At 40.7% G+C, this 24,592-nt stretch overlaps 1 protein-coding gene across 5 annotated transcripts in view; it reads right to left on the reverse strand.

The window, feature by feature from the left end:
• The window catches only part of AGMO (alkylglycerol monooxygenase), a 374,417-nt gene that overhangs the window by 236,880 nt on the left and 112,945 nt on the right, over positions 1-24,592 (reverse strand). For all 5 annotated transcript variants that reach the window (XM_074379552.1, XM_003938665.4, XM_074379554.1 and 2 more), the window contains exon 4: positions 4,128-4,231. In XM_074379552.1, coding sequence (XP_074235653.1) covers positions 4,128-4,231 — 104 coding nt within the window. The remainder of the gene's footprint in view (positions 1-4,127; positions 4,232-24,592) is intronic.

A 24,592-nucleotide genomic window follows, 5' to 3' on the forward strand; every position in this document is an offset into this window, starting at 1 on the left:
GGAGTGCAGTGGTGTGACCTCATCTCACTGCAACCTCTGCCTCCTGGGTTCAAGCGATTCTCCTGCCTCAGTCTCCCAAGTAGCGGCAGCTACAGGCACACACCACCACACCTGGCTAATTTTTGTATTTTTTTTTAGTACAGATGGGGTTTCACCATGTTAGCCAGGATGGTCTCAATCTCTTGACCTCATGATCTGCCCGCCTTGGACTCCAACGTGCTGGGATAAAATGAGGAGTTTCTTTAGGATAATATCCAATTAATAGTAATATTGGCTGATACATTTATTGTTCTTTATAATACTCTAGGATTCCCACGAAGCAATGTCTGTTGTTGATGGCTCACTCTAGCATTTTTTCTATGGTAGATATATAATGTATAGTGGCTCTGAGTATAAACATGTACACATGTACATGTAGTTGTGTTTTTTAGTAAACTATTTATTTTATAATAGTTTAGTGTTTTCAGAAATGTTGCAAGGATAACTATTCTGAAAATTTTGTCATATATCCTTCATTTGGTTTCCCCTATTGCTTATGCATTGTTATTCTGCATTTGCCACAACTATGAAACCCACAGGTACATTAGTATTAACTGAATTCCACACTCTATTTAGATTTCACTGGACAGGATTTTGTATGTTTAATGCCTAATGTTCTTCTTCTGTTTTAGAGTTCCATCCAGATGCAGTATTTTCTTTTTCAAGCACTATAGTGGCTCTGCCTTAAATATTAAATTGCAGCATTTAGGTACTTTATAATGTTAGAAAAAATGAAGTTGTAATCCTGACACTGCTATGTTTTATATAACATCCACCAGTTTAAACACATTTTATTATTAGTAAATTGGATAAAGTATCATTCTTAAAACATTATAGCAAGATATGTATTCCAAGATTGAAGCAAAACCACATATTGCAGTGTATAGCAAAGAAGTCTCACTTAAAATGGCACTCTATCAATAACCCTCCTTTTTGGTGGGTAATATTAAGCTTAAAATTGGCTTAAAATGCAAATAATATTGTTAGAAATTCTAGAAAGTTGAATTTTTATCTGTAACTTCTTTAAAAGTTCTGTTTTCATAGTAATACAGAAGAAATATACTTTGAGCTTAATTTCACATTTCATTTCACAAATCAATTTTCTTTTCAAAGATGTGGCCCATTTATTATTTGTTCTAAAATATATTGTTACCTTGGTAACTACCAAATTATAGACCTTATGTAAGAATGTTGGTGAGGAGAATCTTAACAAATGATTCAAGAAAAATGAAGAAACCTGAAGTTCGCTTAATAATTTTGATGTCTGGAAAGTCCTCTTACAAACTTTTAACCATCACAGACTCTTAAAATATCTCTTCTATCCTCCAAGGGACTTAAAAATGCTAGTCAAGAATCCAGGCTGACTTACAATCCCTGTATCTAATTTCCCACCATACACGTCCCCCGATTTTCCCTCCAAAAATATTTAGCCGTTTGTCATGAATTCTCAATGTTCATTTCCCTATTCAGCACATTTTTTTGCTCCTAACAATGTGGCATCAGTTTGTAAAGAAAAATTATTGTGGCAATAAAATAAGTGTGAGCCTCATTTCACATAGATTTTTGCTGCTTTGTTACCTTGGGTGAATTGACTTAATAGTAAAAAGGACCACAAGAGAAACCCAAGATAGAGACTGCAATAAACTGGACTCAGGCTCCAACCTGGCCTTGTCCAATGCTGATATGGTGGGCTCCTTTAAGATTCATATTTACAACTTTGAAAATAGATGACTTAAATATATCATCTCCAAGATTTCTTCTAGTTCTCAAGTCAACGATGCTCTGATAATTTTTCCCTTTGATAATTCCTCAAGTAATTAATTAACTAACTGCTTGATTTCCCTAAAGCAACTTCAAACGCAGCTACTTCCTTTCTTGGAATCTTTGTCTCTCAAACTGCAAATACTGAAGATTTCAGTTATCTTTCATAGAAGAGAAATATGTAAGTTAGAAGAGAGTAAAGATTTTGGAGATTGTAATTTTAATCAGCCATATATTCAGCCTACATAGTCATCCTTTTGTACAGGATAATAAACAAGCTGTATTAGTGCAGCCATTTTTTAAGAAGGGAGGGTGGACAGTACCCGTTTCCTCCATCGCAGGCCCTGGTTTTCCCTCCATTAACTGCCCAGAAGCCTTAGTCCAGTCTTAAACTCTGCAGCTGTAAAATAGGCAGTGATTTTGTTTGTATTTAATCATCCAGAGTTCCAGCATAAGCTCTAGGTTATGAATATATACTTATTTCCTTTTCATGTCTATTGCTTAGAAGTGTTTCTTTAATTGAAGAGTGGCTTCCGTACCCGAATTCACATGATGAAATCTGAGCCCTAATGCCCACTAAATGTGACCTTAATTTGGAAACAGTGTTGTAAAAGTCATTAGTTAAGATGTGGTCATGCTGCAGTACGGTAAGTCTCTAGACAGATATGCCTGGTATCCTCCTAAAAAGGAAAAGGAAGAACGCCCGTGAAAATATGAATTACATTGTCATTAGCCTAGGAAGAACCAGCACCTAAGAGACAGAACCAGAAAAGATCCTTTCCTAGTGCCTTTAGAGGAGCATTGCCCTGGCAATACCTTGATTTTGATTTGACTTGTGGCATCCAGAACTTGGAGACAAAAAATTTCCATTTTTCTAAGCTACACAATTAGGAGTGCATTTTTATGGCAGCTCTAGAGAAAGAACTATAAGCATCAACACAGGTATACAGTGTGGGAGTTTGAGGTCGAATTTCTGTTAAGCTCCATTCCAGGGAATATATTAGTACCATCCCTGGTTTATAGATTTGTTTTGCCTATGCTGCTGTTTGGGTTAGCACACCTGCCAGTGTATTTTTCTATGGTTTATAACACATCTGGTTTCAAGTACTTGACTTTATCATTTACTAGCTAGGTAATTAACCTCACTGATCTTCAGTTCCCTGAGAATGATAATACTTGATCTAGAGAACTGTGGGCTGATTTATGAGGATCAGGAGAGATAACATAAGTGAAAAACAATATGGAGGCATGTAGAAGAACATATCGAGTACAGAGACTAAGGTCGGGGCCCAGGAGCCAGGCTGCAGGAGTTCAAGTTCTACTTTTTCCTTTATTAGTTGTGTGACTGAACTACAGACTCAACTCTACTATTTTAAAATAAGAGCCATAATACTTCCTGTGTATGAAGGCTGTTGTGAAAATGAAGTAAGTCAATATATAAAGAGAGCTTAGAAGACTGGCACATAGAATGTACTCATTAAATAGCATCTAACAAAAGTACTTTACAAAGTATTTTGAACATTTTGCAAATGTTTCATTATTATAATTTATAGCTAAGAAATAGCTTATTGACTTTACATGCCAATATTAAGTATGCATGATTACTGATTTTATACATCAGTTACTCTGACTTTCTAGCTCACTGTTCAACATACATTTCAGTATCATGTATTTTCATAGCCAAAAAGAGCTAAGCCAGGATGTTGACAAAAAAAAAAAAAGAGATGTTACCAAGTAGATCAGGGTTGCCCCAAGAGACAAAAGCACTTTACAAGTAGAAGATTTTTCTCGTATTCATTAATCTTGTCATTTCCTTGTGTGAGAATATTTTAGGGCCAAACATTTTTTGAGAATGATATTTATCTAATATGCTAACAAAAAGCAAAATATTCAAGTAGATTTTAGAGAATTACATTAAAAAAATTTTTTTAAGTTTCCACTGAAATCTTTGTTTACTTATGTTTGAATGGAGATACCTTATCTATCCATCCCGCTCCTGGGTTATAGTAAATTAAAAAACAGTCACCATTGTTGTATGCATTAAGTTGAATTTCTAGGTCAAACAAAATACTTCTGTTGGAAAACAGCATTTGCTTCATGAGTGTCTGGCCTTACAAAAGGAAAAGAAAGATTTTAGCATGTGGCCTTAGAAGAAAGAAGCATTTTAGTAAAACACCTCCTATGAGGTTTCTGAGGTTTGTTGTTGTTGTTGTTGTTGTTGTTGTTGTTTTGTTTTGTTTTGTTTTGTTTTGTTTTGAGGGAATAGAATTAGCTGAGACTTAAAAACAAGTAAGACGACCATGTTTATTCCATTTCATACAACTTACCCAGGAAGTATAATTCTGGAAGACAGACTGTCTCAGTGCTGTGGATAAGTTATAGTCTTCAGAACTATGATGTGTTTGGTGTCCGGCCCACATAATATTAACTTCTGCAAAACACATAATTTGCAATGAGCCCTGAGAATAAGAATAAAGCAACTTCCATTTTCAGTTATGCATGCTGCACTGTTGAGTGAGGAAGAAAAATCTGGAACATCTCTGTAACAGCTGGCCAATACAATTATAATTAAAATATGCCGCCTGAAATAATTTTTGGAACCAGAGACTGTATAAATTACAAATAAATAAAAAATGGAAGCATAGACCAATAAATATGTATAGTTTATGGGTTATAATTAAATGCCTCCAGCAAACTGACATTAATTCCAAAATTTACACTTTGCTAACGTATTATAATATGACAGATTACAAAAGCTAGCTGGTAATGTTGTGACAATCCGCTTAATGAATAGTGATGATTTTTTCAGTATGTGATAACATATTTCTAACTAAAGAAAAATTGTCTTAAAGGAGAAATTGGTATGTAAATTTTGGAATAAAATATTAATGAAATTGTTTCCTCATGGCTTTCTGAGAAGTCTCAAAATCTGTCTGTTGGAATAAGAAGCAAAGCATAGCATAGTAATGGTTTGTACTAAGATGTCAGGTATTCTTTTATTTATAAAACTATATTAGCTAACAGTTGCCTATGGTTTTCCTATACCTTACCAAAATACTATACCCTTTCTAAATTTTCCCATGTAGTTTTTGTGTTCACAGAAAGGAAATGATTGTTTATTTTTATTAAGCAGTGTACAGATTGCTCTCATACCATCTGGCAACTCATACAGACGCCAAAGAGTGGCTTGTTTCTTTTTTGATTTTTACAACAAATATAACACTGCGTTGATCCCCTATGTCACTGAAACAGACAAGTGGTTTTTTATTCTGCCCACATTTTTACAATTTTATTGACATCTTTCACTTCCTAACAAAATTATAGATAACAATGTCACATTACAGTCTATTCATTTTTAAAAATATATATAATGCTCTTAGCTAAACTAAATTATGTTTAGTCTTTTGCTACAAATCCAGGAGACGGAATTAGCTACGTGGCATGATCATCAGATCCTTGCCTGTGGAGATTAGAAAATAAATCTTTTAGGCTTGGATTTATAGGAACTAAACAGTGAACCTAGAACTGCAAATACCAGGTCAATTGTCTTTGCAGTTGCCATATACTGATAGTTAAAATGTATGGTACATAGAAGAATAATTTTAGAAGTTTTTATGAAAGTCATGTTCATATATATTCTATTCAGTCTGGGCAAATATTTGGCCATTGCTTTCAAAAATGAAAGTACTCTGAACAATGTTTGTATAGAGTTACCAAACAAAATTGCAAAAGGAAAAAGGTCTTGGTAAACAAATTATAGCTCATAGATATAAGAAGGACTTAATTCTGTATAATTAGGAATATTTTGAACAGAATTATGGTTAGTCTTATTATGAACAGATATCAAATGTCATTTCTATTAAAAGTCATGTATTTTCCAGTTGAACAAGTATTGTCATAAATCATCAGCAGATAAGTAACTTTGATCGCAATAGGTCGGTGTTTTAATTATTTTAATCATTTCTAGGAATGACACTGTATTTCTACACTAGCAATTAAGGAAACTGTTCTAACACGAAAGAGAACTACTTTACTGTAATGACCTTTAAAAATATCCAGTCATAATCTTTGAAATAACATAGAACCTAATCTGGTTTAGTGATAAGCCTCATAGCTATACATAAGAAATATACAAAGACCCTTGTGACACTTTATATCTTCAGATGTTAAGTGGACATTGATTAAGAGGTAATAAATTTGATGAATTCCCTGAAGTTTAAAAACTGCTAACACATAGAGGTCTTGAGTAATCTAAGCACCATTTTCTCATTAGAGCATACCCATTGCTTAACATTTTATAACTTATGACTTAAATACTTTCATTAAAAATCAATACATTGTCTATTTTTTTGATCTGTCAGGATTTGTTTTTTAAAAATTCATTCTAATGCATCCATAAAATGAGTTAACAAGGGGATGAGCTAATCAGATGAGACTCCATTAGAGAGTTGTAATGTATATTGGGAGCCACTTCCTTGTAACCTTACAGAAGCTAAACGGTGAAATGAAGAATCCACAAAGGTGGAGGTTAAAGATCTGTCTCTTTAGTTGTTTCAAAAGCATTTACTTCCTATCACAAACTGTGTGTAACACAAGCCTCATTCAATGAGGTGCAGCTGTACAAACAGGGCACCATGACAGGATTCTACTGTCTCACCTCTGTCACTTTTCAGAACGGGTAAAAACAAGAAGGAATACTGAGTTCGTTTCCCAGTCAATATTCAGCTTACTGGAGGTAAATTATCTCCAAAAGTGGTTATAAAAATGCATTTCACAGAAAATCATTCTAGTAGTTCTTTTATGAACAAAATGAGAAAAAGTAAACGGTACATTTATATGATCATCTTCCCTAATACTTGAATTGATGAATTGACTGTTCTAAGAAATGAAAACAAATACTAAGGAGGAAAAAAAGATAATATTTAGAATAAGCTTTTCTCTGTGAAATACTTCATATAATTATACATTCTGTTCAATATTTTTCTTTTTCTATAAGAAAATTAAAGATTATATTAATACATGTATATGATGTTATTATAACTTTTCAATGATATAACTGGAAATGATTATGCTGCTTTCTAGTGCCAAATGTAATTCTGTACATTTTATTAATATATTGGTCAACACTTCCTCCATTTATTTGACCAATATTTACTGTAATGTGTGTGTGTGTGTGTGTGTGTCTGTGTTGCATATTTGTTTCTTTTTCAATTTTTTTATGAAGATGTAACTTATATGCAACAAAGTCCATCTTCTTTTAATGTTCAGTTCTATACATTTTTTAACAAATACAGCTTTTAATGATTATTACAACCTAGGTGCAGAGCAACTTATTACCCCAAAGAGTTCCCCCACCCTATTTTGTAGTTGTGGTAGTCAGACTTCAAGATGGCTCCCTGCTTCAGATCAGTCAAGTTCAGGACTTTGAACTAATAATGCAGTGGGATGAAACTTTTGGAAACAGAAAAGAAGTGAGTGTCCTTTAAATGTGGGATAAATATGAATCACTGAGGTCCAGAGGGCTAACTAGGCCAGGCAGCCTCCAGAATTGCTCCTAGTGATTCCCGTCAAATAGTATTCATGCCTTTTATAATCTCCTGCCTTTGAATGTGAGCTAGATTTAGTGACTTTCTTCTAGTAAATAGAAATTTAACAAAGATGATGGGATGTCACTGCTGATATTAGGTTTTAATAAGACAGTAGCTTGTGTCTTGGGTGTTCTCTCTTACACCCAAACACTAAAGCTGGCTACCTTGTTATGAGCTTCCTTTGAAGAAGTACATATGTCAGGGAACTGGGCTAACCAGCCAACAAGGAACTAAGATAATCATTCCAAGCCCCATGAAGAACTGAATTTTGCCAACAACCATGTAAGAGAGCCTAGATGCAGATCCTTTTTCATTTGAGCCATCCAATGACACTGCAGTCTGCAAAGAGCTGAACCGATTAGCTGCAACCTCATGAAAGAACTTGAGCCAGAGACATTCATCTAAACTATGCCCCAATTTCTAACCCACAGAAACTATGAGATAATAAATGTTTCTTGTTTTAAGCTCCTAACTTGTTATAAGAAGTAGATAGTTACCACAGTAGTAAAAACTTCTCCCTCCCATCCCTACCCCATTTTCAGTCCCTAGCATCCAATGATTTTTTTTCTTTCAGTTTTGCCTTTTTAAGTGTATGCTATCAATAAAATCATACAGTATGTAGCCTTTTGAGTTTGTCTTTTTTTCATTTAGCATAATGCATTAAAGATCCCTCCATTTTGCTGTTTTTATGAGTAGTTTTTTCCTTTTTATCATTAGTATTCCACTTGAAAGACTATATCGCAGTTTTTTGTTTTTATCTATTCAAGAGTTGAAAAGCGTTTCAGATGTTTCCAGTTTTTGACAGTTAAAACTTATATCAAGAAGTTATCATAGAGGTTTTCTGTGGACACAAGTTTTTATTTCACATAGGTAAATACTTAGGAGTGGGATTACTGAGCTGTATGATATACCTATATTGAGCTTGGTAAGAAACTATCAAATTGTTTTCCAAAGTGGCTGTGCCTTTTTTTTTTTTATTGGCACCAGAAGTGTGTGAGAGTTCAAGTTGCTCCACATCTCTGGAAGCATTGACATCATTAATTTTATTCTTATTTATTTGACAGCCATTATACTAGGTATGCAGTGATACCACATTGAAATTTTAATTCCCATTGTTAGGTAGAAAGGGCCCATTCCCCATGCCCGGGACCCACATCCAGCGGACCGCCTCCGGAGCCCATCCCCTCTTGCCACATGGCTCTTCCTTCTTCTTTGTTTAACCTCCAGCAATCACTCCATAACACCTCACCTGTACTCCCCACCTTAGCCCGCCAAAGCTAAGCCAATCCCTGCACTCCACAATACTCCCCCTTCGCCCATGCCCAACCGCCACCAATCACTTCACAACACCTTGCCTAAACAGGCCGCCGCCCCTATAAAAACCCTCTCCGGCAGCTGCTGGGTGCAGCTCTTCCCTCTCCCGCTCGAGTTGCCCGCAAACCCCAATAAACCTGGACTCGGCTTAACAACTCCTCGCTCTCATTTGCTTTGGGAAGGGTCTCTGCGGGTCGCACATTTGGTGCCGAAACCCGGGAGGTGTAGGCGGCTGGTCCACCAGCGGCCCCCTCCCTCTGGCGACCCCCCTTCCTCTGAATTGGCCTCCACACTCCGGATAAGGTAAGTCCATTTACTTGCCTATCTTCCCCGCGGTGCGTGTGGTGGCCTCTTTTCCTTTTGCGTCTCCCCTTCCACGGATCCCTCGCCAAGCGCCGGCCGGCCCGAGAGTCAGATCCTCCAACCAGGCTCCAGGAGCCTTGGAAGTGATCAGACGAGGGACGCCTCCTCTGGTCCTTCCCCCACTTCCACTTCCACTATAGGAACGGTCAGACGGGGGGACGCCCTTCTCTGACTCTTCCTACCGTCCTCTAGAGGGGCTGTGGGACAGACGGGACGCCTCTTCCCACACCGCTCTAGCCCAATCTCGCTAAAGGAAAGGTCCTGCCACACGCGCCATGGGGAACACGGAGTCTCAAATTCCTAACAACACCCCTCTCGGGTGCTTACTCCTCAACTTTTCTCAGCTGGGCTACTCCCAAATCCTCCTGTCCCAAGTGGCCTAGCCCCAGTATCAGCTTAATAACCGGCCACATTGGCCTCCGACTGGTACTTTCGATTTTAACGTCCTACGAGACCTAAACAATTTTTGTCGCCGTACTGGCAAGGATCGCGAGGTGCCGTACGTCCAGGCTTTTTGGGATTTGCGTCCCCACCCCGACCTCTGCTCCTCCTGCTCCACTCATCAAGTTCTCTTAGCTCGCTCCCCTCCCAAGGTCAGCTCTCCCCCTCCTTACGAGCAGCAGGAGGAGCTGCCTGACCACCTATCCCATCCCCCTCCTGCTCACTCCAACTCCCTTCCTCCGCCAGTTGCAGACCCTGCCCCACTCCCACAGCTCCTCCTCCTCCTCCCTCCTCGTCCTCCTCCTCCCTCCCAACTGTTGCGGCGCCGCCCCCTTTAAGTTCTCCAGTTGCGGCCGGTACTAGTTCCCACCCACCAACTGTCCTAGCGCCGCAGAAGGTCTCTCAGAGTTCATGTTCCTTCTCCCTTCAAGACCTGGCTCAAACTGAACGCCGGCTTGGATCTTTCTCGGCCGATCCCTCCACCTAGATTAAGGAATTTCAGTACCTCACTCAGGCTTATAGTCTTACCTGGCATGATATCCGTGTTATCTGCACTTCCACTCTCACCGCAGAAAAACACGAGCGCATCCTAGCGGCAGCCAGGCATATGGCAGACAGGGACCCTGCTACAGACCCTAATCAAATCCCAGTTGGCACTGACGTTCTCCCTAGCACAGACCCCCAGTGGACTTATCAGGAAGGGCCGGGGTCTAACATCCCTGCCCGTGACCGGATGCTCCAATATCTTCTGCAGGGCATGGATACTGTCTCCAATAAGGTGGTTAACTATAATAAACTTAAAAAAGTCACTCAAAAGCCAGACGAAAACCCTGCCCTTTTCCTCGGCCGTTTACAGGAAGCCCTTGTCCGCTATACTCGGCTTGACCCTACTTCCCAAATTGGGGCTGCTGTCTTAGCCTCCCACTTCATCTCACAATCCACTCCTAATATCCGAAAAAAAAAAAAAAAACAAAAAAAGGTGGAGGATGGTCCGGAAACCCCTATACAGGACCTGGTAAAAATGGCCTTTAAAGTATTTAACGCAAGGGAAGACACAGCCGAGGCTGCCCGCCAAGCCCAAATGAAACAGAAGGTCACTTTACAAACCCAGGCTCTAGTAGCGGCCCTGCGGCCGGCAGGAAACCGGGGCCCACAAAATACCGCTCGCACCCCTCCAGGTGCTTGTTTTAAATGTGGGAAGGAAGGACACTGGTCCAAGGCCTGTCCCCAGCCTCGTCCACCCACCAAGCCCTGCCCCATCTGTCAGCTTATGGGACACTGGAAGTCTGACTGCCCCAGTTTGCCCAGGGTCCCGGTCTCTCCGGACCGACATCCTGGACAGCAAGGGGCTGTCACTGGAGGCCTGGAACCTGGTCGTGCCGCCCAGGGACCAGGCGCCCAGAACTCTCCGTTCCCGGAACTTCTAGGGCTGTTAGACGACTAGAGGAGCCCTGGCTCCCCAACCCCGGTTACCCTTGCCGAGCCCAGGGTTGTGTTCAAGGTAGCGGGTAAAAGTGTCTCCTTCTTAGTCAACAAGGGGGCTACCTACTCTGTGCTTCCCTCCTACTCAGGACAAACTCTTCCTTCCCAGGTCTCTGTTGTGGGAATTGACGGGTCTCCATCCACACCGCGCAAAACCCCTCCACTCACATGCTCTTTTAACTCCTCCATTCCCACCCACTCCTTCCTAGTCATCCCCTCACGCCCCGTGCCCCTTTTAGGACGGCACATTCTAACCAAACTGCAGGCAACTATCGTCTTCCCACATACTAATGCCAGTATCTTCCTTCTTTCTCTGGTTACCAATCCACCAGCCCCCCACCAGGCCGTCCAACTCCTTCCTAGCATTTGCCCACAGGTATGGGATACCAGTACTCCCTCCGTGGCCTCCCATCATCAGCCTGTTCGCATTCGCTTAAAGGACCCCTAACCTCCCAGGAAACTGTTAACCAGGCCTTTAATGCTCTCCTAAAAGCCTTATCCACAACTACCAGTCTAGCTCTACCTAACCCAAACAAGCCCTTCCACCTATATACAGACGAGAAGCAGCACACAGCAGTAGGTGTCCTTACTCAGCCAATAGGATCCACCCTCCTGCCAATAGCTTATCTGTCCAAACAATTAGACCCCACTGTACAGGGATGGCAACCATGCCTACGGGCCCTCGCAGCGGCAGTCAACCTCACTACTGAGGCCCTAAAACTCAATCTGCACCAACCCCTCCAAGTTTTCTCCCCACGTCGGCTCACTGACCTACTTATTCACCAAGCTTTAACTCATCTCGAGCCCTCCCGACTTCAACTTCTACACGTACTATTCATCGAAAACCCTGCAATCACTCTTTCACATTGCTCCCCTTTAAACCTGGCTACCCTCCTTCCTCTCCCCTCGGAACCTTCAACACAGCACTCCTGCTCCGAAATTCTTGAGCTCAGTCAGTCCCCGCGCCCAGATCTGGCTGACCAGCCTATTCCAGCAGCCTCAATCACTCTCTACGTTGACGGTAGTTCAGCCCTCACCACCCCAGGACCGCGGAAAGCTGCCTATGCCATTGTTACAGACACTGACGTCATTGAAGCTCAGCCTCTGCCCCCGGGAACTACCTCTCAACAAGCTGAGTTAATTGCCCTTACTCGGGCATTAATCTGGGCAACCGGAAAAGTAGTCAACATTTACACAGACTCCAAATATGTCTTCCTAATCGCTCACTCCCACTGCATGATATGGAAAGAACGGGGCTTCCTTACCACTAAAGGCACCCCCGTTCTCAATGGAAAACTCATCTCTCAGCTTATTCAGGCAATCCAGCTCCCCAGTAAGGTAGCTATCATCCATTGCAGGGGACACCAATCCTCACGTGCTCCTGTAGCTAAGGGAAGTGCCTTTACTGACTCCGTTACAAAAACAACAGCCAAAGAAAAAGCCCCCCCCTACCACTCTCTATTTCCTTTCCAAAACATACGACCCCCAATACTCTCCCACAGAGTTAGCCAACCTTCAATCTTTACCCAATGTTCAATTCAGGGACAGCTGGGTTTTTAAGCACAATCTCCTTATACTCCCTGAAAAACAAAGGTACCAAATAATTCAAGACATTCACAACTCACTCCACATTGGACCCAAAGCCTTGTACCACTTCCTCAGTCCACTTTTTCACCCCCACAACCTCCTCAACACCATACAGAAGGTCCAGTCCTCCTGTACTATCTGTGCAAAAGCCAACCCCGAAGGTTCCTGTCATCCTCGGCGTCAACTTCATCAACTATGTGGGTTTCTGCCTGGCCAAGATTGGCAGATTGACTTTACCCACATGCCAAAACACAAACAATACCGCTATCTACTAACCATTGTCGACACTTTTTCAGGCCGGATTCAAGCTTATCCACAGCCTCCGAGTCGGCAGGAACAGTAGCCACTCATCTTATCCAAGACATCATCCCCCGGTTTGGACTCCCGGCCACCGTACAGTCAGATAACGGCCCAGCTTTCATCTCTAAAGATTACTAACGCTGTCTCCACTTCCTTAGGAATCGAGTGGAAATTACACGCTGCCTATCATCCCCAGTCTTCTGGTAAGGTAGAACGGGCCAATGGCCTCATCAAGGAGCATTTAACCAAACTTATGCTCAAACTCCGCCAGTCCTCGGTTACACTGCTCCCCATCGCCCTTGCCAGGTTAAGAGCAAGTCCTCAAGGCCCAGCACAGCTTAGCCCGTTTAAGCTACTGTATGGTCGCCCCTTCTTACTTTCAACTCCTCCATCACCCGAAGCCACTCCTTTAAGTAATTACCTCCCATACTTCACTCTCCTTCAGAATCTCCTTAGGGAACACGCCAACGCTTCTCTTCCACAGCCCACTCAACCATCCGAAACCACCCAAAGGGTATCTCCGGGTGACTCAGTCCTTATTAAATCCCTCTCCCCAAAGCCTCTCGCCCCCAAGTGGGAAGGGCCCTTACACGGTCATCCTCGCCACCCCTTCAGCCATTAAGGTCGCACAAATTCCGTCGTGGGTCCACCTGTCCCGAGTAAAGAGGTGCCCTGATGGCTCCCTCTCTCCCCGCTGGGAGTGTACTCCTACTGGCCCTCTATCTCTCAAACTTACCAAAACTTAGCTCCTCTCAGTATGTCTGGAGATTCTTCCTTACTGAAAACTATACCAAAACACATCATATCTGTGACTCCTCCCCTTACTCTCACAACCGTCTTTTAGCCACCTCTGACTGTCCCGCAACGGGGGGCTCACGTCCCCTACAACTCAACTTTTCTAGTTTTCATAATTCCAAAGTCACCCACCCTGTACTCTGCTTCCATTACAGACAGCCTTCAACCTGTCAAACCTCTTCCTGGTACTCTTGTCTGGGCTGTGTCTGGTCAACCTGTAACTTGGAAAAACAACGCCATACCCAAGCCCAAGCGGTCAAACCCATCACTCACTTTTATCCAAAACTCCCACCACTGAGGGAAAAAACCAATTCACTCTAACCATTTCCGACCCTTGGGACCAAATATAGACCAGTCCTCAAAAGGCAGCCCTTTATGACTTCCCAAAACAATCGTACCCGTCCTCACACCTGTACATATGGCGCGCCTACGTCCTCACCTCTTCACCGAATCGTTCCTCCATACAAATCCAGGAGCAAATCCTAAACACTCAGCTCCAACCCCGCAACACCCCTTTTCATGAATCACCCTCCTCAGGGAGGGATTAGCACTTGCTAACCAGTCCGGACTTACTAATTTAACCTCCTGCCTTCTGTGTGCCACTCTAGGACAGACTCCTCTCGTTGCAGTACCGGCTCCCTTTCCGCGTAATGCTCCGGAATCATCTAACCCCTTTACTCCCATTCCTAACGTGCAACTCTATGCCTTACCTGAGTCTCAGCTCCCGGCCGGCTACTCCCTAGGCCACAATTATTCCCATTGTAACTACACCAGACAGGTTTCAACCGACCTAACCGCTCCACGAGGCATTTTCTTCTAGTGCAATCGCAGCCTAACCAAAAACCTGTCCTCTAGCCAACCTCCAACCCTCTTATGCCTTCCAGTCACCTTAGTACCTCGACTCACTGTCTACTCCCCGGCTGAGTTCCTCTTACTACAGGTCCCACAGGCTCCGTCTCATCGCACCCGAAGGGCGGCCGTCTCCCCGGTGGCTGTGGGCCTGTCCCTTGCAGGCTCCGCGCTGGCCGTGGGGTTAGGAGAAGGGGCATTGTTCCATTCTCACCAAGCTCTGGCTCGCCTTTCCTCACAACTTCAGGCAGCCATCGAGGACTCAGCGGCGTCTCTGGCATCTTTCCAACGACAGATCACCTCGGTCGCCCAGGTAGCCCTACAAAATCGGAGGGCGCTGGATCTACTTATGGCGGAGCGTGAAGAAACCTGCATCTTCCTACAAGAGGAATGCTGCTACTATGTCAACGAATCTGGACTGGTAGAAACGCGAATCGAAAATCTCCAAAAAATCAAAACCAGCCTCCAGAATTACAAGTTCTCAACAGAAGCCTCCGCATAGTGGTCGTCTTCCATGTACACCCTCCTATCCCCATTACTCGGTCCCTTACTGGTTATCTGTCTTGTTCTGCTCATTGCTCCTTGTTTTTTCCAGTTTCTCCAACGGCGGTTCCAAGAACTAACCCGAGTTACCATCAACCAGATAATGCTACAACCAGTCTTCCACGATAACACCATACCAACACCAGCCCCCCGGAAACAATCACGTCACTTCCCACCCACCAACCTCCATGGAAAGCTACGCCCTTCTGCCCACTTCCCAAACCCCCTAAAGAAAATCAGATCCCTCCGCCGCCCATTTTCAGCAGGAAGTAGCCAGAACGACCTCGTGGCCCTTTTTCCCTTTTTAGGGAGTCGGGAATGTTAGGTAGAAAGGGCCCATTCCCCATGCCCGGGACCCACATCCAGCGGACCGCCTCCGGAGCCCATCCCCTCTTGCCACATGGCTCTTCCTTCTTCTTTGTTTAACCTCCAGCAATCACTCCATAACACCTCACCTGTACTCCCCACCTTAGCCCGCCAAAGCTAAGCCAATCCCTGCACTCCACAATACTCCCCCTTCGCCCATGCCCAACCGCCACCAATCACTTCACAACACCTTGCCTAAACAGGCCGCCGCCCCTATAAAAACCCTCTCCGGCAGCTGCTGGGTGCAGCTCTTCCCTCTCCCGCTCGAGTTGCCCGCAAACCCCAATAAACCTGGACTCGGCTTAACAACTCCTCGCTCTCATTTGCTTTGGGAAGGGTCTCTGCGGGTCGCACACCCATTGCTGTAATGGCTAATGACAACGGCTCTATGTACCTAATTGCCATCTATGTGCCTTCTTTTGGAAGTGTCTATTCAAAATTTGTGCCCATATTTTAAATGAGTTGTTTTCTTAAGTTTTGAGAAATCCTTGTATCTTCCGCATACAAGTCCTTTATTAAATTCTGATTTGCATTTATTTTCTTCCAGGCTGTAGCCTTTTTTAAAAATTGTTACATATAAAGAACGCAAATTTTAATTTTCCAATTAAAAATCCAATTTATATACTTGACAGTTTTATTAAGCTTTCTGGTGTATATAACAAAAACAAAGGTAATTTTGGAGAAATTTTTCAGAAAAATAAGAAATATCTAAGTATACAGAATCGAATCTTCCTACAAATATTAAATATCTAAAGTAAACCTTAAAACATCTCTTCTCTCATATCTTGTCATCTATCGAATAGATGGAAGTGAACTTTTATATTAATTCAAGACATAAAGAGAAGTCTACAAGAAATATTCACAGATATATAAGATAGACATTTAACACCCAATAGTGGGCAGGCCAAGAAGTCTTGGGTCAACCTTGGAATGATGATGTTGGTTTCACTTGTAATCTGGAAAATTACCAAGTTATAAAGGACGAAATGTTACAGGCCTATTTGCAAAATGTTAGTGATGCTTGATACCACTAAAAGCCTATTGCTAGCACTTTATGCAACATTTAGCATATTGTACAATGACTATAGAACAGACGAGCCATGCCTTAGTCCATTTTGTTCTGCAATAACAGTATACCTGAGGCTGGATAATTTATAATAAACAGGAATTTATTTTTCTCAGTTCTGGAGGCTGGGAAGTCCAAGATCAAGGCACTGGTAGGTGAGAGTTCAGTTTCTGTGCTTCCAAGATGGCATTATGAATGCTGATTCCATCTAAGTAGATGAACGCTGTATTTTCACAAGGCAGAATAGCAGAAGAGAGTGAACCCACTCTCAAATGCCCTTCTTATAAGGGCACTAGTCCATTCTTGAGGGTGGAGCTTTCGCGACCTAAACACCTCCCATTAGGCCCCACCTTTTTAACCCTGTTGCATTTGTGATTAAGTTTCTAAAACATGAATTCTGTAGTCAACAGAGAGTCATGTAATAGTGAGCTGCATGAGTCTAGAAATTACGTTATCCAAACTTTTAATTTTATAAATAATGAAAATAAAATTGAAATGGAGATTGGAAAAAAAGAAGTTTTATTAAAGAAAGATAATGCTTTTTTCATTTTTCTTTCTCAACAGTGACTTATTGGATTCAGTCTCTCCTGTTTTGGATTTTTGTTATCCTTCAGAAATAGAGGTAACTGAGTCCGAGTATTCCTTGGAACCATGATGGCACATCTTTGGTAATTTCCAATTTAAAAAAAAAAAGGCATCAAAGAGCTCAACATAGACTATTAAATGAGAGTGCTACATTTCTTGAATTGTAGCAACTGTCTTTAACAAGAAATCTATGTATAAATATTGAGTTTTTAAGTTCACATTAAAAACAATCATCCTTTTGAACTTGGAGATGCCCATATTAATGAATCCTTTAAAAGTTTGTTTTTTTCTCTTCTCAATAGCAAAGCATAGTGGATAAGTAAATATAACAAATAAGTTGAGCTAAGTAAATGAAATAAAATCAGTAATAGACTCAATCTACCAAACTAAAGTCTAACTGGAAAATATAATTGCCCATGAATAATAATAAATATACACTCATTTATTCCACTATTATCTATTCACTAAATGAACGAGAAATGTCATCAGTTTTATCATCATAACTTCATTCACTTCCTATGGCAGCAAATAAAGTTGGTGATGATAAAATAAATGGCATTGGTAATTCATTCAGTATGTCAGTAGAAACTGACATTTCTCTTGTAATTCTTCTAATCTGTTCTTGCTCACTTAATATCAAAACACAAACTGTTAAGTTTATCTAAACTACCAAATTAATTAGAATAAAATTGGTAAGTTGATTGGACTTCCATATTTTTTGTTCAACACATTTTGGATATATCCATATGTTGAGTATCATAGAAACCAGGCTTCTGAAGGAGGGAACAAATTTTTTACTTTGTATCTGGATGTTTGGTCACAAGAAATAATATAGTGCTTATTGTCATTTGACTAAAATATTTAAAATCTGAATTATGTTCATAATATTAGTAATAATAACACGGAGTGATTATAAATACATAAGAGTAAGAATGCTTATCACGTAATAGGGAATATTTAGAACATTTTACAGGTATTAACTCATATATTTCTGAGAACTGCATTAGAAGGTTGATATTTACATAGTTTCCATTTTAAAGATAAGAAAATGGAGATACAATAATATTTAATAACTTACATAAAGTAATAATTATTATTCCTGTTACATATTAATAAGTTTTTATTCATTGCAGAGACTATATTTTCTAGACCCTTTCCACCTTGATGTTTTTATGGCACTGTTTCATAATGATGCAGTATGAGTGGTTAAAACATATTTGACCTTGAGCCAAGGTAAAGAACTGATGTGCCTTCTTCACAGTCTCTCTGCTTCTCTCCAACTGCAATCAACATGCAGAATATTTAGCAGAGGAACTGCGGCCCTAGGGTATGCAAAGACACCAGATGAAAGGATTCCGGGTCCCTGAATGACAGCGTGGAGCACAGTACCCCCTGACCCATACTGAAACAGGCTTTGAGTGAAAAATAAGTATTTATTGCGCTAGCTCACTGGGATTTGCTATTGCTCAGTGAACTAACTTTAATGCATCCTCACTATTAATTTTTTGCTCTTAATACATATGAATGTGATGCAATAACCACAAATATCAGCGATTTATCAGTCTATCTTCTTCAGTTTCTTATAGACTGTGTTCTATAAGGAAAGCACTTCATAGGATACTAGCAAGCTGCAGGTGCCTACGTTTCTAAAAGTAACCAACCAGCATAGCTCAAAGTAACATATTTTCTTATCGCCTTCTAAAATTAGTGCTTCAAAGAGATGTCTATAGAATATCCAGAACATATCCTGTAGCTTTTTCCTCCCTCCCTTCCTCCTGCTACCTTGAATCATTTTTCACTTCATTCTCTGTCTCTTGCCTTTGGGTAGTTGTGTTTAACGGAACATGTCAAAGAAAGAAAAACAGGCCTCATACATTATCAGTAGCAGCTACAAGTCCCATTTCCACTGTCCTCTTACAGTGCTCACTCATTTTCCACATTATTTCTGTTCTTACACCCTTGTCCTTTGAGTGTCACCCTGTTTTGAAAAGCTGAGGTCTGGCTATTTGTTTTTCCCAAAATGTAGGTTAATTTTATTTTTGTTCACCAAAGACCCACCATTTTATTAGGTATGTATGATTTTATTTTTCCCTTTACTACCTGTATAAAGAATTGGTTGTTATAGTGTGAAACATGCCAGATCAAGGACCAAGAGCAAGAACTTTTGAACTTTACCAGGAGCTCATACTAGGAACTGGGATGGGACCCCCCACCTTGTCTCTTGCTTCCAACCTCTCTCCACACTTTATCTAATCCCTTCCAAACTAGAGTCCTGTCCAAAACCACAAAATACTCAACCAGCTGTATTTTGAAATTAAATGTGTATTTCCCTTAGCCTGCCTCAGGCAAGTGAAAGAGAAAGTGAGAGGGAGTTCCTGGTCTCACTGCAAAAACAGAGAAAGATGCTTATGGGCTTCTTAAGTTTAAGGACTAATAGTAGTCCCCTCTTAAAATACTATGGAATATTGTTTTTATGTTCAATGAGTACCAGTATTTCCATTTCATGATGAGTTACATGTCTTTATACAGGCAGATCTGAGAACACAAGCTCACAAACATGCATTTCTTTGAGAAGAGGTGCTTCAAATTCCTAAGAGCCAGTTTAAAACCAAGATTTCTTAAATATCACTTAATCATTGGAGAATATTACTCATATATATGTTTTGGAAACCAGAAAAGGGAAAAATGAAAGTGAATCTGTGAAGAGAAAGGAGAAATGAGGTATATTTGCTCAAGAAATTAATGAGACAGAGAAAAGCCACAATATAATTTGTATACACACACATCCAGCGTGTGTGTACTGTGCATCTCTGTGTGTATGTATGGATATTTGTTAAGGTAGAAACAACAGGTATAAAAACACACATAATTTCGTCTTATTTTCCATATTTGGTATGTAGAATGGCACTCATGGTTTCACCTATAAACAGATGAGAAAGAAACTGTATTGGTTATATGTGAGAGCCAAGAGAGCTCCACATTATACTCATCATTCAAATCAGAGTGAGCTTTATTACATGTTGCCAATCTCTGCAACACTTTCAACCCAGGAGATGAAATGGTTGCCTACTGAACAAAGAAAAAATTTGTGATTTTTAACTTTATTGTCCAAAGCTATATTTAAAGTTAATGGAAAGTAATGCATGCATAGGACAGTCTGATTTCAAGTTATATTCCTTCTCCTAGCTCCATCATTCTTATTTATATTCCTCTGCCACCAGTCATTTCGTGTGCTGATAATGGCCATGACCAAATAATTACCTAGACCTGTCAATTCAAACTTAGATTTCCTTAGCCCTAGGCCATGGGCCTGGTAATTTGTTGGGGGATCCTGATTAATATTTTTGATGACATTCATAAAGAGCTTTCCTCTCTCAATAGAATATGTGTTATTTAAAATAAAGTATTCTAAAGTGGTATAAATATTGGATTTCCAGGAATGTAACAGACCAGTGAAGAAATATTTTTGGATAAGGGAGATTACCATACCTCTCAGCCATAAACAAAACCAGGCCTGTACATAGGAAAACTGTCCTTCTCTGCAAAAGTTGTCATGATTAGATAAAAATACTTTGAAATAAAAGTTATCAGTACTACATTATAAAATAATTATGAATTTGACAATTTTTATGTCTCATGAAAATCATTTACCTAATTAATAAACCCAAATTCTGGTGCACTTTGTTCCTGGTTGTCAGCACTAACATTAACACCATGACTTTGGTTTTGGTGTAGTTAAGGATTTTATCACGCTTAAAATACATTCAAAAGGAGTCCACGCGCTTTACATAGATTGAAAGCAAGAAATCTTCCAGAGTACTTAACGACATGTATTTGGCAGCCATAATAACCTGAGTAGCACAATTAGGAGGCAGAAATCATGGGAGAACTGTCTTGATGTCAATCGAGTTAGCTAGGATTGGCAAGCACTCCTACGACACTCCTCCCATGCAGCATGCTTGCCTGCGGTGAGGCACGATGAACTTCTGCCATATTATGTTTGGAACAATGTTTTATATAACTGGTCTCCACAAATTACAGAATTCATTTTGAAAGGAGACCAAGGTAAGGAAAGCAAAACAACCAGGGATTGTTAGGAAAAGACAAGAAAGTAGGGAAAAGCGAGCACTGAAACCACTAGGTATAAAGTAACTGCAATCTCTCTTCGTTCCCTTCTTAATGAACCTCCTGAGTGGATGTGTATTATCCCTGTCGACAAAACGTTACCAGGATCTCTTTGCTACTAATAAGGATTTCCTATGGGTCTTACCATTTGCCTTTGTGTTCTGAAACTAATTTTGGAACTTCACAGCAAATGAGTGTGGCTTTCACAGTAGAAACTTTCAGTTTTACTGAATTTGCAAGGAATAAGACCGTGTACAGTCAAAGTGCCAGACTGAAACAGAACTGAATGCCCTCACTGAAACAGGTGGGTCTCCCCTTTGTGAATGGTGTCATAGAGATTAGCACTGTCAGTGGTCTCTGAGAAAGCCATCTGCACCTGCGATAGATTTCTCTCTGTGCATTGAGAAACTCTTGTTCCTCACTCCGTTGTTACCAATTACAGATGTCTTACTTTGATGACTTCATTTGTTCTTTCCTCTGTTCCTTTCGTAGTACTCCTTAAATTTGAATGTATGCCTGGTTTTAAAGTTGGCCTACCAATGACTACCAGGTCTTGCTACAACAGGAGGAAGAGGTCTCATGTAATATTCTTTGACCTTTTGGCATTAAGAGATGGAAGTTTTTATGTAGGAATATTTCCCCCATTATTTTTGTACAGGGAACCTCACATCCTAAGCCTTATATTCAACCCTTGAATGGTATTACATTCAAACTCAAATCTATTTATTAACTGAATTGATTCCCTTCTCCCCATGCTTGCTCTGTTTGTTTTTTCATCTCATACTGATACAGGAGGTGGGCAGGGAAGTGCTGGGAAAGGAAAGGCATGGTCCCCGTACAGGTCCCCCAACTCGGGGCCTGTGCTCACAGACCTAGTTGAGGACAGGCACTCCCACCTTCACGCCCAAATTTTGAATTTCTCAAGACCACCCTGGCCTGCCACACCCCTATACAGTGCCTATAAAAACCCTGAGACCCAAGGGAGCACAGACTCTAGTGGCTGGACATTGAGAAACACACCAGTGAAAGAAGGCAGAGCAGGCTGGACGTCACGAGGAACTCAGTGATTTATGTTAAGAGCACACCAACAGATGCCGGCATGCAGCAGCCCATCAACCAGCAGAACCCGTGGAGATCTGAGGACAGCCCCGGCCACTGAGCACCGGACTGAAGGGGAAACCACCTTCACGCTCCATCTCCCTCTTGCTTCCCCATCTGCTGAGAGCTACTTCCACTCAATAAAACCTTGCACTTACTCTCCAAGCCTACATGTAAGTCAATTCTTCTGGTGCACCAAGGCAAGAAACCTCGAGATACAGAAAGCCTTCTGTCCTTGCAATAAGGCAGGGAGTCTAACTGAGCTGATAAACACTACTTACCTACGGACGGCAAAACTAAAAGAGCATACGGTAATGCATGCCCACTGGGGCTTCAGGAATTGTAAACATTCATGCATCAACACTGTCATGGGGTTGCAGCCCCAAAGCCTGCCCATCTGCGTGTTCCCCCTAGAGCTTTGAGCAGCAGGACACCAAAGAAGCGAGCCACACCCTATTGCACGCACGCCCTGCAAGGGGTCAAGGGAACTTTTCCTGTTTCAACACTATGACTCTTATACCTTTAATCACTCCCTTCTTAACCTCCACCAAGATTTCATTATTGGTTTTCATCAATCCACTGTACTGGCAGCAGCCTTCCTTTGTTGTTCTATACCTACATCCCTAGACTGATGCCTCATTACCTCATTACCATTAGCAGGTATTCACTGAGCGATACCTGTGTACCAGATGTGCTGTCCATGTGAGACTCAAAATCTAGTGCAGGCATCAGCAAACTGTCATCATAAAACAAACCTTGCTTACCACCTGATTTGCACAGCCAGAAAGCTAAGAATGATTTTTCATTTTTAAATCACTGAACTAAAATCAGAAGAGTAATGGTTTATGACACATAAATATTATATTGAAAAAAATCTGCATCTTCCTCTTCCTCCTTCTCATGTACCATTCTCTGAACTTTTTGAACACTCTCAGCACTTTCATGGTCTTTATGCCATCTGTCAACGAATTCTTCATCTTTCAAGAACTATATGTCATTTCCTTCAAGAAGCGATCTTTAGTCCTCCACAGCCAAAAGTATTATGCAATTCTTATTATCCTTAGGTAAACCTAAAAATAGTATTAACATTACTAATACTCTATTTTGCAACCACACTATTTCATAAGGTTGTTAAGGAGACATAACTTAATTCATCTTTATGTTTCTCACAGCATCTACCATTGTGTCTTTACATAGTAGCAAATATATCTTTCTTGAACATATGCTAATCAGGTAAAACTGGTTCATATCAATCATCAATAATGAAGTCACACTATTTTATTTGCTAAATATCTGTATTTTCATGAGCAAAATGAATTCATTTTTTAATATTCCTTTCCCTTTACACTGATTCCTTCTCCCTGATTTCAGTTACATCCAAACATTCCACTTTGGAAAACATGTTTCCTTGACCCTCCCATTCACTAATTTATCGCCAGCATGAGAAAAGAATGAACTATTTACTCCCTTACCTCCCATTCTTTCTTAAGTTCATTCTTAATGTCACTTGAATCTTTCCAAAGTAATTATTGGCCTTCTTGCAAAAAACAAAGGCCTCCCTTTAGATGTCATTCTATTTGAGCTTTTTAAGACATTTGACCACTTCTGTTTTGAAAAATCTTTTCTTTTGGTTTGAGTAACATTCCTTGCTCCTAGGTCTCCTCCATCTCTGCTTCAACTGGGTGCACTGCCCTGATTTCCTCCCTTATTCTCACCTACCTTTAAGAGATCAACTCTTATTTTTCTCAACTCCTCACTCGGCTTGTTTTTCATGGCTATCCTATTACCTACAATGACTTCAATAAGGATGTATCCAAAAGTTGATGGCTCCCAAGTATGTATCTGCAGCTTTCTGTTTATCTCCAGACCTGATTTCCTTTTGCAAATTCTATACATACTATTCTCTGAATCTATCTCATTGCCTTCCTGCTTTTCCCGTTTTCCTTTCTTGCTTAACAGCATCAACATCATCTTGGTCAGGCCAGGGAGCTGACAGCTAGGGAGGACTTCAAAGGTGGAACTCAATCTCAGAGCTTTATTGTATCCTTCTGACTTGTCTTTAGGTATCTGTGCAGTTCTTGGCACATCAGGACAAAAGCCATTATTTTTTAAATGAATATTTTAAAAATAATACTGAACATTAGCTTGTGATAGTGTATTTTAATACACTAGCAAACGTCTAACATTTGCTTATTACTAACAGAAATAATTACATGTTTAAGAAAACTATGAAGAGAAATGTGAAAAGGCAAAGGTCACACAGAAAAACATCAGCATTAGTGCAGGTCGA

This window comes from Saimiri boliviensis, chromosome 10 (genome assembly GCF_048565385.1).
Source record: "Saimiri boliviensis isolate mSaiBol1 chromosome 10, mSaiBol1.pri, whole genome shotgun sequence".
NCBI classification, from domain to species: domain Eukaryota; kingdom Metazoa; phylum Chordata; class Mammalia; order Primates; family Cebidae; genus Saimiri; species Saimiri boliviensis.